We start from the raw sequence: 16,261 nt of genomic DNA, 5'->3' as shown, positions 1-16,261 counted from the left end.
TTGTGTTTCTGTTAATATTGTAATTCTGCCCCGAATTTAACGCCGTGCATTTTTCTTCACTGACGAGTTTTCGTGTTGCGTCGATCAGCAGACTCTGAAAATACGAGATAACAAAACTGAAATTCAAAGAGCGAAGTTATCATAAAACTTATGTTCAATAATTCTTATATTAACTTGAAATTTATGTTTTACGGTTTGTAATTAACAAAGAGGAACAAATATTCTTAACGGTGCAACAAAGAATGCAAACGGAAACAAATAATTCGAAGAAATGCAAATAAACAGAGATATGCACACACTCAACCCACACACACACACACACACACACACACACATCATCGTGGAAGACCAATGAGAAGACAATATTTCAAATCGGGATAGGAGAGATTTGGACTTTTGATTGGACGGTACAAAATATTGTAACAAAAATTGCGTAGATTCTACGGTCGAATGATTCAGCATGCGAAACGATATTAGTCATTTTATTAATCGCATGCGAGGCGACATTTTTGTAAATAACAAACTACGTGAAATCTTTTAAAATCAGGGAGATCTCGCCAGAGGATTTTGCCGCCCATTTTGGCTCCATTGTCGCGTAGATCTGTAATAGCATTTAACGCTCGGTGGATAGAAATTTTGTTCGTTCTTTCCGCAATTCGAGAAATTTCACATAAAATATATTGTCTCAAGTCAATAAATTAGCCGCAGAACATACGAAACCCCCGTGCAAGATCGACCTAAGGATTTTTTTCTTGTAATTGCCATTCTACATTTCCCGCCAACATGGCAAATATGGCGGAGCTCGTGTCGTTTCCCGCCAAGCCCTTGCGGATGTCTTCGTATGGCGCATCTCGTTCTTATACCAGTGTAAACTAAACGCGTTTTTTCGGTGTTTTTCCTTGAGCTTTTCGACGAAAATGGGTCAATCGGACGACCTGGAGGATTCTACTTACAGTAGACACCAGGATTTGTGTCAGAAATTGAATATGGATGCAACTTCTGCGTCTGAAGCTTGGAAATCCTACGAAACCATTCGTCAAAATTACACTCTTGAGGTAATTTTTCGAATTGCCTGTCATCTCGGTCATTTTGCGTTTTGTTAATTGTTTCAGATTAAGAAGCGCGGCTCCTCTGTCCTCTCTTCATAGATCGAAAATGTATTCCTATATGACAGTTTATCTATAATGTACAAACTGTCTTCGAGTCTTTTGTTCAATGTTTAATATTGTTGAATTCGCGGCTTGCTTTACTTAACCGATTAAAGCGCACCAATTTAAAATAATCAGCTTCGTTGCTTGTACTGGCTGATATGAAAAGCACTTTTATCTGAACACACAGTGATCAATTTATGGAAGTGTCTGATTCATAACTACCACAATTTGATCTTATACTGTTTATATATTGACATGAATTTTATGTATCATTGCATTTATCAATGTCTTGCAAATATACCTTACTTTTATTTGTTATTATTTATGATATATATTTTGAGATTTTAATAAGATTTTTAAGATATACATTTGGAAGTATCATTGTGTGTATGAAAATTCTGTTCATTTTTTTGTTTAGGGTGACCAGTTACATTGGATAGGATGCGCGTTATATGTAGCTTGCCGTAAATCTTCCATACCAACTGTTGGGAGGACTGGCACTAATGTGGAAGGCAATTGCGTTTCACTAACACGTTTGTTGCAATTGTGTAATCTGCCATTGATACAGTTTTTTACAAAAAGTAAATCATGGGCTGACATGGCCAATATGTCACAAGATTTCCGCTCGAAGATTGAAAAACTCGAAGGGAATTTTGCAGTGTCAATGGTTATATTCAAAAAGTATCAGCCAATTTTCACTGATATATTCAAAGATCCTGTAGATGATATCTCAAGGCCACCAAGATCTAGAAGACACAAAGCAATGCCTTGCACACCTGCAAGAGTTTTTGAATTTTGTTGGACATTGTTTATTTGTATAAAAGGAGCATTTCCAGATATCTCTGATGACTTGGTCAATTCTTATCATCTTCTCCTAGTGTGTTGTGATCTTATATATAGTAATGCTCTATTGGCTAATAGAAAGGATCTTTTAAATCCAAATTTTCCTGGTAAATATATGCTGATGATACATGTAAGTTCAAATAGGAACAACTGATTTTTATTTGCATTATTTGTTTGCAGGTTTACCATCAAACTTTAACGATGAAAATTATATTCCACCACAAACAGCAAATTGCATAGTTAGTTTGTTATGCGAACGTCACGAAGCTATTATTGTTGAAGCTAAAGTAATTAAGGAATATCATTTGAAAAATCATATTAATAAATTATTCAATGAAAGAGTTCTCCGTGGTGATCAGGCAAATTTTTCTGGTATTTTAGAAGCTTTATATTTCGATGGCAATAGCAAAGCTATTAATAGAGTTTATGAGCAACATGTATTAAGCGTTGGAGACTTTGATGAAAGGATTTTCTTAGGTAATTTCTTACTCTGATTAATTTTTTTTTATAGATCAACTAGCTTGTAAACTTGCTTATTACTAAGGCAACAATGCTTGTAAATAAGATGGTGCTTTTAGCTGTATGCCTGTTTGCTTTATATATTTTTACTTTCATAAATATAGATTATTTGTAAATTGTAGATTTGAGAAAATAATTTCATAGAACTTATATTTCAATATTTAATTAATATTTAATATCTAATATTTGACATCGATTTATAATGACATTTTATTATTTTTATTTACGCTTAAAATGTTTGTAAATGGCAAAATTTTATGTTTGTATATACATGTCTCAAGTACAAATGCGTTTTCTTATATATTGAGCAGGATAGAAAATAGAAGAGAGTAAAAGGAAGAATTAGCTATGTGGTTCTTTATCATTAAGGAATGATTCATTATTTTAATTCATTTTTCTAATTAGAATGATTGCAGATGTAATATAAATTTTTGGGATAAATGATAGTTAGTAGATGAAAAGGCAATTACAGAAAAATTCTCAGAAAGAACAATTTTAAAAATATTTACATTTTGTTTGGCCTTATTTTAATCAGAATGAATCAGAATGAACAATGTGTGTATAGTAATAAAATAAAAACTTTCATCGCGTACAGCCGGTTTCGAAGGCTCCGTTAGATTGTAAAGAATTTTCGGCATTAAAAAAATTTTTTAAGAAATTTACTGTGATTATCTGTACAAAATTGGCAAGGTTACTTCATAGATTTGCTTATGTTTTTTTTGATTTGCATTTTTTAATAAAAGACAGAATATTTGGTAATCTTTATTTTGTCTTTTTGGATAATTTTCATTTCTTACTGTTAATCAATTTGTGTTTGCTTTATCTTGATTGTGGTATAGCTGATTGGAGGAGAGTGAGATTAAATGGGATATCAAGCTTGGAAATTGTTGGAGGAGATATAGCTTATCATGCTAAATTATCTAAACATATTTTCATGAAAGGTAGGTTTACAGTATATAGAAAGCTGCACTAAAAAAGCAAGAAGCTTCATAGTAAATAGCATTATGCTTTGGCATGAATGCATTTAAATTGATTAACAAAAATAGTTGTATATAATTTATTCTAAAAATTCAGAAGGCAGAATACAAAGTGAAATACTATAAATATTGCATATGATTTTGCATTTCAGGTCATGATGCCAGTAATAATATTGGTTCTCCTACACAGATGATGAATGTTGGTGATCTTCATGAACAATTTCAAACGAAAAAAGAACAATATAGTGGAGTAAGTATTTAAATAATTATATATATACATTTATCGTTTTTTATAAGTCTTGTGATTTTAAAAAAATGTATGTTTACAGCAGATACAACATTTAGGTCCACCCACTCCATTAACTGGACGTAGTTACCTTAGACCAAAAGATATTACCAATGTGACACCAGTATCCACTGCAACGCAAAGTGTAATTCGGCTTCAAGCTATGTTGGCAGGTCAAACATCGCCGAGCGAAAATTTATTACAAATTTTAAATAGTTGTTCTCAAGATGTAAAGACGCTCGTCGAGACAAAGGTCAAAAAGCTTGGAGAACAATTTTGTGCCAACTATAACAAAAGTATAAACGCGAATGAAGCTACGTCAGATTTTGGAAAAAAGAGACTCTATTTAGGACAAACTCTTTTCTATAGGCTTTTAGAAATGATTTTGAATGACGAGAAACGCAAGAAACCAAATTACGATGTTACGGTATGTTGATTAATCGTTTAAAAAGTAAATAAAGTTAATCAGTAGATGAATAATATCTTGATATGTTGATATGTTATAGAATCTTCTGATGAAAGAAATCTTTATTCAGTGCTTATTTGCTTGTTGCCTAGAGATAGTAATTTACTCGTACAAAAGTAACGATAAGATCTTCCCTTGGATTTTGAATGCTTTGAATTTAGATGCCTATTATTTCTATAAAGTGATAGAAATTATAGTTAGAGCGGAAGAACAGTTATCTCGCGATGTTGTAAAGCATTTAAATCAAATAGAGGAAAAAATTCTGGAATCACTTGCTTGGCAAAGTAATAGTCCTTTGTGGGGTGCCATTCAATCTACGTCAGAAGGTGTACCAAGTTGCGAAGAAGTTTCTTTACCCGGTATGTTGGAAACTGTTGACCCGAATATTCCGGGACAGCCAGTATTAAGAAGAATCGCTTTAGACCGTGGTACTCATCACGATGTGCAACAAAGCCCTATTTCTTCTGCCTCAGAAAGATTTCAATCTCCAGTTGCAGCATCTGGTGTAGCTAAAAAACGTTTGTTCCCTGATGCTAGAATTAGTGGACAAAGCGTTTTACGTGTAACAGGTCAAAGCGTTTTACCATCGAAAGTTTTAACCATCGATAGCAATTCGAGAATACTTCTTTTACCTGAAGTTCCAAGATCAACTAGTGCACAGTCTACAACTACTTCGATGACAGTTAACAGAGAGTCAACAAAACCAAAACGAACTGGTTCCGTCGCTCTGTTTTTCCGAAAGTTCTATAATTTAGCTAGCGTACGCATGCTAGATTTATGTGGCTCGTTAGAAATAATGGACACCGATTTAAAGAAAAAGATATGGACAATCTTTGAATACTCCATCAAAGAACGAACAGAATTGATGAAGGATCGTCACTTGGATCAAATTTTAATGTGTGCAATTTACGTGATATGTAAATTGGCAAAAATGGAAAAGAATTCGTTCACTGAAATCATGCGATGTTATCGGTTACAACCGCAAGCAGAGTCTCATATATATAGATCAGTACTTATAGTTAAGACACCGTCTGGTGAATCGCAGAAAAATAACGAAGAAATCGGAGAGAAAAATTTATCCGACAAAGAAGCTAATGTGGCACCGCCTACGCCTTCAAATATGGCTGGAACTTCGCAAAATTTTGGCGAAGAAACGCGCGGTGATTTAATTAAATTCTACAATACAGTATACGTACCACAGGTGAAAGAAGTGCCGAATAAATTGGGATTAACACGCGGCAGCGTAGTGAATTTATCATTAAGTCCGCTGCCGAAAGGGAAACCTCCCACAAGTTCACCGGTGAGACGTGTCACGAGTAGCATTATGACACGTACATTAGATCCAAAAGCTATTTCAGCTTCTCCAGCACCACAACTTAGTTATTGTTTTAGTCGTAGTCCTGCTAAGGTAAATCAAAGTTATTACACATCTCTAAATATGTAATAAATTAAAATTTTATTATCAAATTCGAAATTATCGAATAGTTACATTTATAACTATGTCTTTGTTTTGTAGGATTTGGAGGCTATTAATAAAATGATGATTTCTGTTGATCCGAAGAGATCTGTCGGCAAACGACTTTTATCTGATGAAACCGACGTGGAGATGTCAGAAGGAACATCTCCGATCAAAAAGACAACTGCATTTGTTGCGCGTAAATTAGAAAACATAATTGGCGAACGACGTACGCAAAATCAATAAGTGAATATAACATTAACTTATTGGAAAATGTGGATAACGAAAGGAAAAGTTTAAAAGTTTAAAAAGTTAAATTTTTAAATGTTTTCGTTTCCATTGAATAAAAAAAAAGAATTGATTAATCAAACGAATATCGAAACCGAAGTCGAATTTTTGTTTCGTGGCTGTGTGGTTTAAATGAAACGTTCTCAGGTATGATTATGAACAGAAAGGCCGTATAATACCTGATCGTACGTAAGAATACGACAATCTTATATTAAATAAAGCCAGAGTTATATTTCCAGTGATACTTTTTTTTATTATTATTTCAATAAATTCAATTTAAAACAAACATGTTTTAAACGTTGTTTTAAAGGAAACAATTCCGCGATGTAAAAAGGATTAATTGGGCAAAGGATAATTTGGGCATTTTCTTAGCTCTTTTTAATTTTAGTTCAATTTTAAATATTCTATAATATATTTTCGTTAAGTAAGTATTCTATTATTACAATATCACTGTTAATAGAGAAAATATGGAAAATATATTGTCTGTCTGATTATGAATGAATTGTTCGATTTTCGTATTACACTGGAAATGATTCTGACTTTTCTGGATATCACTGATCAGTGATATTTTAATAAAGTTACATAGTATCTTTAAAATTATATACAGAGTAAACCAATAATTATGTTCATCTCAAATGTCTCTGCTGCTTTTAGGTGTATGAAAATTTTTATTCAGTAAGAACAAAGGTTATAGCAGTAATGATTTTCTGTTGTAAGTGAAGGGGTTTCGAAGATATCAAGATCATTTTCAATTTTTTAAATGGATATATTTTTTTTTGATTCATTGATCGATGCAATTCGACATTCTCTATAAAAGTCTATTAATCTATGTATGTCGAAAAATTATTAATTTATTTAATAATTAGGTACTTCAACTTTAGTTTTGTAAAATGCTTGAAAGACTGTATGAATAGTATTGTACTAACTATACTGTACTAATTTATGGTACTAATTTCTATTAACAAAATTTTTTCATATCTCCAAAATAACATTTGAGATATCGCGAAGTTATTGCTTTATTTTGTATATTAATTTATGTATAATATATGATGAATTTGTAAGAGTTACGGCCATAGACGTTAAAGAAATTTTATTTTACCAGTAGATATAAGCATGCTACAAAGGCAGTCGAATGCTCAAAGTATGCAAATACGATTTGAATAATATTTAATTAAATTTAAATAAAATACGATTATCCGATATATATGCATCGTATACATCGTATATATATATATGTATACACGGAGAATGAATGTATGAATATATATTTTGATTATAGTAAGTTATTCGCGTTTTTCGAGATATGATTCGTTCCCCGAATTGAAATTTTTTCAATTTCTGGTCACACATAAAAAGGTGTGTAAGAGTAGGATGTAAGAGTTCTTTTTGATTTGAATTTGATCTCATTAAATTTGTTTTTTTTATTATCCAACAATATATGTTAAATTACAGTAATAACATTACTATTATTAAGATTAGAATGATATTTAAATGATTTAGGATTTAAAAAAGGAAAAACTCGTCTGTTCAAGAAATCTGTAACAAAATTGTAAGTGAAACAAAACGGTCAATTTTTCGGAAGTCGTAATGTAATTATAATAATAATATTTTCAGTATCATTATTACATATGACACAAATGATGTATTTGCAATCTTTTCGAGCTAGGATGATATAATTTTATAAAGAAGAGATTTTGTTTCTCATTATACATTTATGGCAGTTCCTCTAACGATTTCTTTTAGATAAAAAAAGATATTGTAAAGAGTTTTATTGGCATATAAGAATTATTAAATAGTTTATGTGTATATAGTATTCAAAAATAAATTAAAAAAATAAAAGTCAGAAATTTTATACGTTACAACGGTGTATTTTCGATATTTTACATATTCTTATGTATTATCTACATTCTGCATAATTTTCAAATTTTAGATTTCTAACGAATATATATATATATGTGTATATATATATATATATATATACATAATCTAATTATTCATAGTTTCATGTACTAAGGATATTAAAAAAAAGAAAGTTTTAATAATTGTTGCAATTTTTTTTTATTTATACAATTTTAATCTAATGTCATGAACATAAATGATAGACATAATTTCATATGTAAAAAAATTCATAGGTTAGAAAACTTGGAGATAATTATGCAATTTCTCTTTAATAATAGTTATATGTTCTTATTTAATTTATAAAATTAAAAACTTGTGTTATTTAAACAGTAAAGACACTAATTTATTTTTAGTAAATTAGTTAGCTAGTAAATTATATTTGAAAGATATACTACTAAAATACATAACCTCAAAAAATTTACAAGATTCATCAACAAGCATCAGTTTATTGTAAATCTAATAATCTCCTTTCCATAGAAAAGAAATCTTCGTTTCATAATTATGTATATGAAATAATACATAAATTAATGTTTTCAATAAATATTGTGTTATATTAAAGTAAATACATTTTTGTCAGAATGCAAAATATGGGAATAAAACAAATATTTCGATGTATTTGTACTAATAGCATAAAATATAACATATCAAAGCAAAGCAAAATAATAAATAAATTTATAGAAAAAAACAAAAGGAACAGGTAATGTCAATTTTACATTTTCTAAGTAGACTTTATTTGTTATTTCTTAATTTTTTTGAATGTAAAAGATAATTTCTTAATTAAGTCTTATTTCTAAATAGGGAATCAATCGAAAATATATATCCTCATTCATTAAAGAATAAACTTTCTGTATATACAATACGGAGGATGAATGTCCTAAATAAAGTTTTTATGGAACATATTACAGATTTGATGTCAACTGGAGAAATAAGTACCGAAATTCTAGATAGAAATATAGAAATTATTCACGTTAGAATAACTGCAGATTTTAAGTTCATTAATGTGTATTGGGCAGATAATGATACAGAGAAATCTAATACAGAAGAATTACTGAAACAATGTGCTTTTAGCTTGAGGCATAAACTGTCTCAACTTCAGGTCATAGGCATGGTTCCACCTGTTCAATTTGTAAAATGTAAAGGCATAAGTGTTTTAAGGGAAGTAGAAGAGAAATTGAAAACTTTGGAATTTGACAAAGATCATGTGTCTAGCCCATATCCAGATGCCATACACCATACTGTTAGTGCTTCCAAAATCTGTGAGAACAAAGAAGATGTACAGAATGGTGAAGATGATAACTTTAAAGTTACTGTACCAGTAATGAAACATGATGTATTTGGATTAGATCATTTCCAGATTATGTCAAAGGTATATATATGTATTATATACATTTATACATATAATAGCTATTAGAATTAACAACGTAATATTTAAGAATTTTCCTTTTGCGCAGATAAAATCTTCGTTAAATAAATTTAAAAAATCAGAGAAACAAACATTAAGTATACCAACCTTGAATACATTTTCTACATTAGATCTAAAAGATAAATTCAATTTTTTAACTAATAAGGAACAGCAAGAAGAATTCAAGCAATTTCTAAATCAAAGACGAAAAGAACAAAGAAAAAAAATGAAAAAACGTTTTAATGTAGATGACATTGTTGATGATGATAATGATGACGAAGAACAAAATGATGATAATAATTTTGGAAAAAATAATGAGTTTACGGAAGATGATTGTAATGATTTTTATAATTGCAATGATGATATTGACGAAGAATTTAACAAAAAATAGTAACAGGAAATTAAGAGTATTTAGCATATTTACTTTACATGAACATTAAAAAATTAATATTATTTCAACATGGTTAATTTTATTTTATATTACATTTGTACACAATGTACAATTCAACTTCCCTCTGATAAATTCATGACATGATTTATTACAATATTCATCCAAGTGATTGATCCTATTGATTTAATTTAATTTTGATTACATATATTTAATTTGTGATTAATTGCAAGCATTTAAAAAAATGATTCCGTACGTTGTATTATTATTTTTTCTTAAAGTGTTTATTAAAGTATACATATAATCATCTGAGAAAATTGAAATTTATGAAAAAATTCGACACTTCAACATTTAATGTTCGAAAACGTGGGCTAATAACTGAGTACTGTTATTTCTAAAACAACTTTACAAATTATAACATAAATTAAATGGTAATATTAATATTTGTTGGTATATAATGGTACAATGATATTAATTATTGTTTGGTATATCGCAGTACATGTACACCTAATCTAAATCACATAAGTCATACAGTTTGGCCAACTGTATTTTAAAATCAAAGAAATACGATATAATAATAAAATTTTAACTAGATCGTGTTTGCGACGTATTTAATTCCTGTTCTTGCACGGCCTTAGAATCAACTTCCTCGTTTGCTAAGATAAGTGAAATTTGTTGCTCATTTATGGTCTTAATGTTTGAACGAATATCTGATACTGTTAAATGTCTCGAATCACTTAGATTACATGCTTCTAATACATATTTATTAAAAATTTCACTTTTATCGGCATAAACATGATGTCCTGCTCCTGTGATTGCCTGCAGTCAATAAAAATATACCATGGAAATAAATTTGTTATTAAAATTTTAACATTTTTACTTTTTTCTTTATGTTCTTACCTGAACATTGATGTATGACGATGATCTAGCTTGCTTAAGTGTTTCCCAAGAGGAGTTGTCGACCCAAGATCGACTACCATACAAAAGAGTTATAGGAATTTCTGGACTTAATTTATCCATTCTTCTGACAATAGGATTTTTGGCCCAACCAAAATGTTGCATCATTGCATGAAACGCACTTTCACCGCTTTTTATTGAAAATGTGAAAAATTAATTTTTATACTTTATATTTATAAATTCGTATATGAAAATGATTTTTATTGAAATTTAAGATCAGCGCAAAGATCTTTGTTTTATGTTTCAAATTTTTAATACTTACGATGGTGTTTGAGCATTACACTGATGCAAATACTGCGAAATTACAGCAGTATCATCTTTTAATACAGGTGAAAATTTTTTTACTATATCTGGCCTCGTTTTTTCAATTAACCACTGTCCTAATAAAGTAACATTTTATATATTACATTTTTATATAATAATATATGTACACCTTATGTAAAAAAATGTATATGTTATATAATTATGTATAAAAAATAATTATGTATAAAAATCTTATATCCTAAAAATTGAAATATAAAGATATATTAAAATAAAAACTAACCAAATGGACCAGCTACTCTAACTGGCCATAATGGATTTAATGGTTCCATTATATATGCTATAACTTTTACCCACATGGGAGCTCTGGAAATTCGTTCTACAGGTCTTTCAGGAAATCCCCAAGGATCAGCAAGAATCAGATGTTTAATTCTTTCAGGATATTGCATACTATATGAAGCTGCAAGAAAACCACCCATTGAATGGCCCAACAACACAAATTTTTCCAATTGCATTTCCCTTCTCCATTCCTCAATAGAACGAACCAATTGACTTTCAGCTTCTTGTGCTTCATTACTAAAAGCAGGACGACTACTTCTTCCAAAACCTGGATAACAAGAATTAATTTTTATATAAAATGTAAAGCAGATAAAAATACAATTGCACATTATAATGTCCAAAATAAATTTAAGAGTAATTCATAATTACATGACTAAATATAAATAAAATAAATGTAATGATAGTGAATTGTCAATGTTTGAAAAATATGCAATATCACTTATTTCATAAATTGTACATAATTCCAAAGTTCAATCTTAGTCATCTATGAGTCATATGTACTGTACTCAAGATCTAAAATTATATCTCTGGACAATTTTTGATTTCTTGTTTTAAAATATAATTGGATGTAATATAAATGAAAAATAAGGGCTTATACGTTACAAGATTTTTAATAAAATTATAATTCTTTCTATTTTTTACCTAATATATCAATTGCATACACTGGCCTATGAGAAGCCAATGCATCAAGATTTAAACACCATAATGCTACACCAGCTCCTAAACCATGCAACAAAACAATTGGTGTCTTTGGTGATTCTTCATTTAAGGAAATGGTCCATATTTTATCTGATGTTCCTACAACTGGTCCTATGTCTACATACCATCCTCGATATGCAGTTCTCAAACCTACATCATTAAAATACACAATTTGTTAAATTATATGATCAATGTTTCAATTGAAATGGAATTTATGAAATGCAATTCAAACAAAATATTACTAAAACCCACAATTCACTGAGTGAATAAGGTTTATTCCTTATGTGAATATAAAATAACTTACAAGAAAGAATTTTCTTCTCCGCAGCACGTAACATAGTTGAAGATGAGCCAGACCAGTTAAACCATTCCCAAAACCAGCTAGCAAATAAAAAATATTTTTTATGAATAAAAGAGCTATTTTCTATAAATAAATGAAAAATTTCTAAATTTTACATAAACTTTACATTATGTTATTATATATTTTTAAAATTACATTTTTATAGCAGTATTATTTACGTAAAATTAATATTAATTATTAAAAAATTAATTACAAAAAGAATTTTAATTTTATTACATAATTCATTGATCACATATCATTGTACTGTATGTTTTTCTTCTTTTCAATACTGTTGAAATGCAATTTGACAAACGTAAGATGATTTGAATGACAGTGAACTTGAAAAATTGCCTCATATTACACAATACGTGATATTGACAAGTGCGATAAACATGAAATTCGCGCGGTATCAATTTTAAAAACTTTTAATGCGTAAATTAAGAAAAGAATTACCTGCGTCTTTGCACGCTATTACGTGTTTGCACGCAAAATACAATTTGAAATCGGATCAACTATTTATTTTTTTGGTTATGATTCTTCTTGTTAAAATTGTTTGCAACGTGGCCTTGAAATGCAATCCAACATAACACAGTTAATTCCTCAAGTTCCATAATTATTTTTCTTCTTACGCATTTACGCCACGTGTCAAAATACTTCTATATACGCGGTATTTATAAATATAAATCTATCGATAATTTCTACCGTAAACGTTAAAACGCGTGTCGAGACTTTTTAATTTAAATCTTAAAAACAGAGAGATGGTGCAATCGTGAATGACGTATCGTATGTGACGAAATTATGATAAATACGTGGGTGACGTGTTTCGACGTCGTCGAAACGCACAGGAATATTAATGAAAAGTTTGAATTAAAAAAGACAAAAGCACAATTGTCAGTTACGAATGTGAAATTGTTTGGAGTCGTACCTTTTCGATCTGACAATTTCATGATTTGCCATTAGCTTTCACGATGTTGTCGTTGCTCGTGCACGATGACTTCTTTGTTGACAATGCTGGAAAAAACAGTACGACGTAGCCAATTCTATTATCTAGTGACTAGAGTCTAGTCGGTGTGATTCGAGTACACTGTTTGTTGAAAAATGAGAGAGTGGGAGAATCAGCTGATGTACATATGTGCTGGAGAACTCGTGCGATTCCTCCTTTTTGTGAAATGCAGAATAGGAGTTACTTTTATTGTTATACGCACATATTTTCTTTCTAGATACGCAGTAATTGCTTTGTTATCAACGCGTTATCTTTTGTATGATACATTGTAATGATAAACAAGTGTTAGTGAAAGTAACATAACCTAAAATCTAGATAACCAATATTTAGATACATGTTGCGTATCTTTCTTTTATTTAAAGGGACACAATAAACACTTGTTAATTAACATTCGTAACATTCGTTTGCTAATGTACGTATATATGTAACATTAACATTCGGTATAGTAGATATTATTTGTTATCTCATAAAATAAAGAAATTCATGACAATCTAATTGATGATTCAATATTTTAAGGATTCTTTCATAAAATACATGTTGTATTTATAATTTTTTTTTAAATATATTATCCTATTCTATACATTCTAAAATACAAATTAATGTGAAATTAATGTGAAGAAAATGTAAAAAGAATAGAGAATAATATATATTTATTTCCCCCTCTCTCATATATATATATATATATATGAGAGAGAGAGAGAGAGAGAGAAAATAAGATAAAATACATCCATCTTACGTGAGACAAGAATTAAAGATAAAAAAAAACCTGTTGCTCATTGTTATCAAAAGAGATATACAATTATAGCGTTCCTATATAGATTAATAAGAAAAAAAAACAAGTTGACGTCAATTACATAAATATGCAATTGAAAACGTATGAAAGTATAATGTAGTTAATTTGATATATTTTAAATTTCCGAGTAATTAAATTACTCGTACGCTAAGATCTTGATAGTCTTACGAAGTAAATAGAACTAACACTTCATCTTTGTAACATGCTTGCAAAGTGCAAGCAGGGTACAATGAAGAATACCAGACAAGGCATTTTATAATGATCAGAGAGTCTCTATACACAAGCTCTGGGTGCTTTTGGCTCTCCCGACAATATGAGCTATTCATTCCAATCAGCACATCCTCATTGCACTCATGGATGATTCTCATTACTCGGTCCTATTGTTTCGGGAATTTAAACTTACGATAGTTGACACTTTGCACTATAATTTTGCACTTACGCTTCCGTTAGACGTGCATAAAAATATGGCAGAAGTGGATCAATAAAACTAAGTGATAAAAAATAATAATTTAAAAAAAATACATTTGTCATCTTTGGTAAGTAAAAAAGAAACTACATAATTTTGTGAGAATCAGAAGGAAATAAATGATAATAAAGAAAATAAAATATGTTCGATACTACCTAAACGATTAAAGATCTATAATATTGTTAATTTAACTATAGTTCACTTTTCTTAATTGACATTTACACAGCATTCAAAATGTAATTTCGCTTTAAAAATCGTGTCAGTTTTTCGATTATACCTGAAAAAAAATTGGATAGCGAGGGATATAATCAATTCGGAATGGTATCTTCGCCCAATTAAAAATATCTTTACTTTATTTATACATATGTTAAAAAAAACAGGTAAAAGGTACGAGAAAGGACATTTCAATGTACATATTTAAAGAAAAATAACGTGTGTGCACCCGTGTATATCGATGTGATGCGTGCGTCGCGTAAGGATACAATTCGGGCGTCGTCTGCTGGCACTACTTTCTTGTCTGCCAGTCGGAGAGGAATCTCTCGAATAAAACGGATAATTTCTATACCTAAAATATATTGCATGTTGTATGGAATTGCCATTTCATTAATTATCAATATTATATAATATTGAATAAATTATTAATTATCTTCTATAATAAATTCCTATACTTGTTTGAGTAGACTAAATGCAAGTTTTGTTTAGTTTGTTTCATATTAATTCTAACCTATTGCAATGGCAATTCAAACAGAAAATTCAATATTAATTTTTGTATTTCTGATATGAAACGAATTTGTTTGCTTCATTTTCACTTGAATAATGGCACATACTTAATCGATAATTCATGAATACAGTTCGAAGCTTGTTTTACATATATATATATATATGTATCGGTCATTCTTTATTGTTCTTTGACGAAGCAATTAACTATCAATGCGAAAGAAACCATTTTTCTTTGATGTATCTACGTTAGTGACTCACGATACAAAGGCATATCCCTCAAACTTCATATCCTTTTATCGTATCGAATTAATTTCCACGCGCAACTCTCTTTCATTTCAATTATACTTTCCATTTGAGAAGTGTTCATTTAATCCGGAATCCATTTAACGGAATAATTAATTGAAATCGCGCGATTCTATGTTCAACGATATATTCAAATTATTTGTGTAATTGATTGTATATCATTTAATTTTATTAATTTTAATTATCTTCGTATTTACATTTATGTGATTATTGACATTAATTATTTCGTGCGGAACAAGTTGTTCCTACTTGAATATTACAAAATAATGCGATTATTTATAGAAAATGATAGATATAATAATCAGACGCAATACTACATTTCTTTATCATTGTTGATACCATGACTAATAAAAATTGAAAAAGTTTGCATTTTTTGTTTTTATTTGCATGCGACATTACAATGGTATAATTATAATCGTCTACACGAATGATCGTCAAAGTAGAATGAATTATACCATTCTACGTACGAGATCCATAAATTAATACGAAATCGAAGAGCTTATCTAATAAAATAAAATTCAATTAACAATCTGATCAACTGAAGATCGTTTCTCTAAACACAGTTCAATCTGGTCAACTTGCTACCCTTTTTTTTCGTGATTTTCTACGGAGAACGGGGTGTTCACCTTGCAGACGACGTGTTGTTAAAAAGGATGCGTGACAAGCGTCGAATCGATCGATTCGAAAATCGTAGTCGAAGATGCG

At 29.6% G+C, this 16,261-nt stretch overlaps 3 protein-coding genes across 8 annotated transcripts; 2 read left to right on the top strand and 1 right to left on the bottom strand.

Moving 5' to 3' along the window:
- Positions 1 to 789: 789 nt before the first annotated feature.
- LOC122534284 (retinoblastoma-like protein 1) lies at positions 790 to 7,175 on the top strand. Of its 4 annotated transcripts, none has more exons than XM_043664793.1 (8): positions 790 to 1,055; positions 1,570 to 2,101; positions 2,175 to 2,471; positions 3,353 to 3,454; positions 3,643 to 3,740; positions 3,823 to 4,203; positions 4,283 to 5,650; positions 5,759 to 7,175. In XM_043664793.1, the coding sequence occupies exons 1-8, from the start codon at positions 918 to 920 to the stop codon at positions 5,942 to 5,944; spliced, it is 3,102 nt and encodes a 1,033-aa protein (XP_043520728.1). In that variant the 5' UTR covers positions 790 to 917; the 3' UTR covers positions 5,945 to 7,175. The 4 variants fall into 4 exon arrangements, with proteins under 4 accessions (XP_043520728.1, XP_043520720.1, XP_043520745.1 ...); XM_043664785.1 differs by having other exon boundaries at positions 3,820 to 4,203; XM_043664810.1 differs by lacking the exon at positions 3,353 to 3,454.
- An 896-nt stretch (positions 7,176 to 8,071) lies between these two features.
- LOC122534574 lies at positions 8,072 to 9,746 on the top strand. The gene is made up of 4 exons (XM_043665348.1): positions 8,072 to 8,118; positions 8,445 to 8,582; positions 8,684 to 9,251; positions 9,337 to 9,746. Exons 1-4 carry the CDS (start codon positions 8,072 to 8,074, stop codon positions 9,676 to 9,678), a joined length of 1,095 nt encoding a protein of 364 aa, XP_043521283.1. The 3' UTR covers positions 9,679 to 9,746.
- Positions 9,747 to 10,153: 407 nt separating this feature from the next.
- On the bottom strand, positions 10,154 to 13,402 carry LOC122534271 ((Lyso)-N-acylphosphatidylethanolamine lipase). Of its 3 annotated transcripts, none has more exons than XM_043664752.1 (7): positions 13,197 to 13,402; positions 12,236 to 12,312; positions 11,875 to 12,081; positions 11,177 to 11,500; positions 10,895 to 11,012; positions 10,576 to 10,762; positions 10,154 to 10,494 (listed from the first exon to the last, which is right to left on the bottom strand). In XM_043664752.1, the coding sequence occupies exons 1-7, from the start codon at positions 13,226 to 13,228 to the stop codon at positions 10,261 to 10,263; spliced, it is 1,179 nt and encodes a 392-aa protein (XP_043520687.1). In that variant the 5' UTR covers positions 13,229 to 13,402; the 3' UTR covers positions 10,154 to 10,260. The 3 variants fall into 3 exon arrangements, with proteins under 3 accessions (XP_043520687.1, XP_043520698.1, XP_043520707.1); XM_043664763.1 differs by lacking the exon at positions 13,197 to 13,402 and adding an exon at positions 12,725 to 12,904; XM_043664772.1 differs by lacking the exon at positions 13,197 to 13,402 and adding an exon at positions 12,747 to 12,904.
- Between the last annotated feature and the right edge of the window lie 2,859 nt (positions 13,403 to 16,261).

Source organism: Frieseomelitta varia, unplaced genomic scaffold (genome assembly GCF_011392965.1).
Source record: "Frieseomelitta varia isolate USP_RPSP 00005682 unplaced genomic scaffold, Fvar_1.2 scaffold_147, whole genome shotgun sequence".
In the NCBI taxonomy this organism is placed as follows: Eukaryota; Metazoa; Arthropoda; class Insecta; order Hymenoptera; family Apidae; genus Frieseomelitta; species Frieseomelitta varia.
Note: the sequence above shows the minus strand (reverse complement) of the source record. Positions and strands in the feature narration are given on the sequence as shown.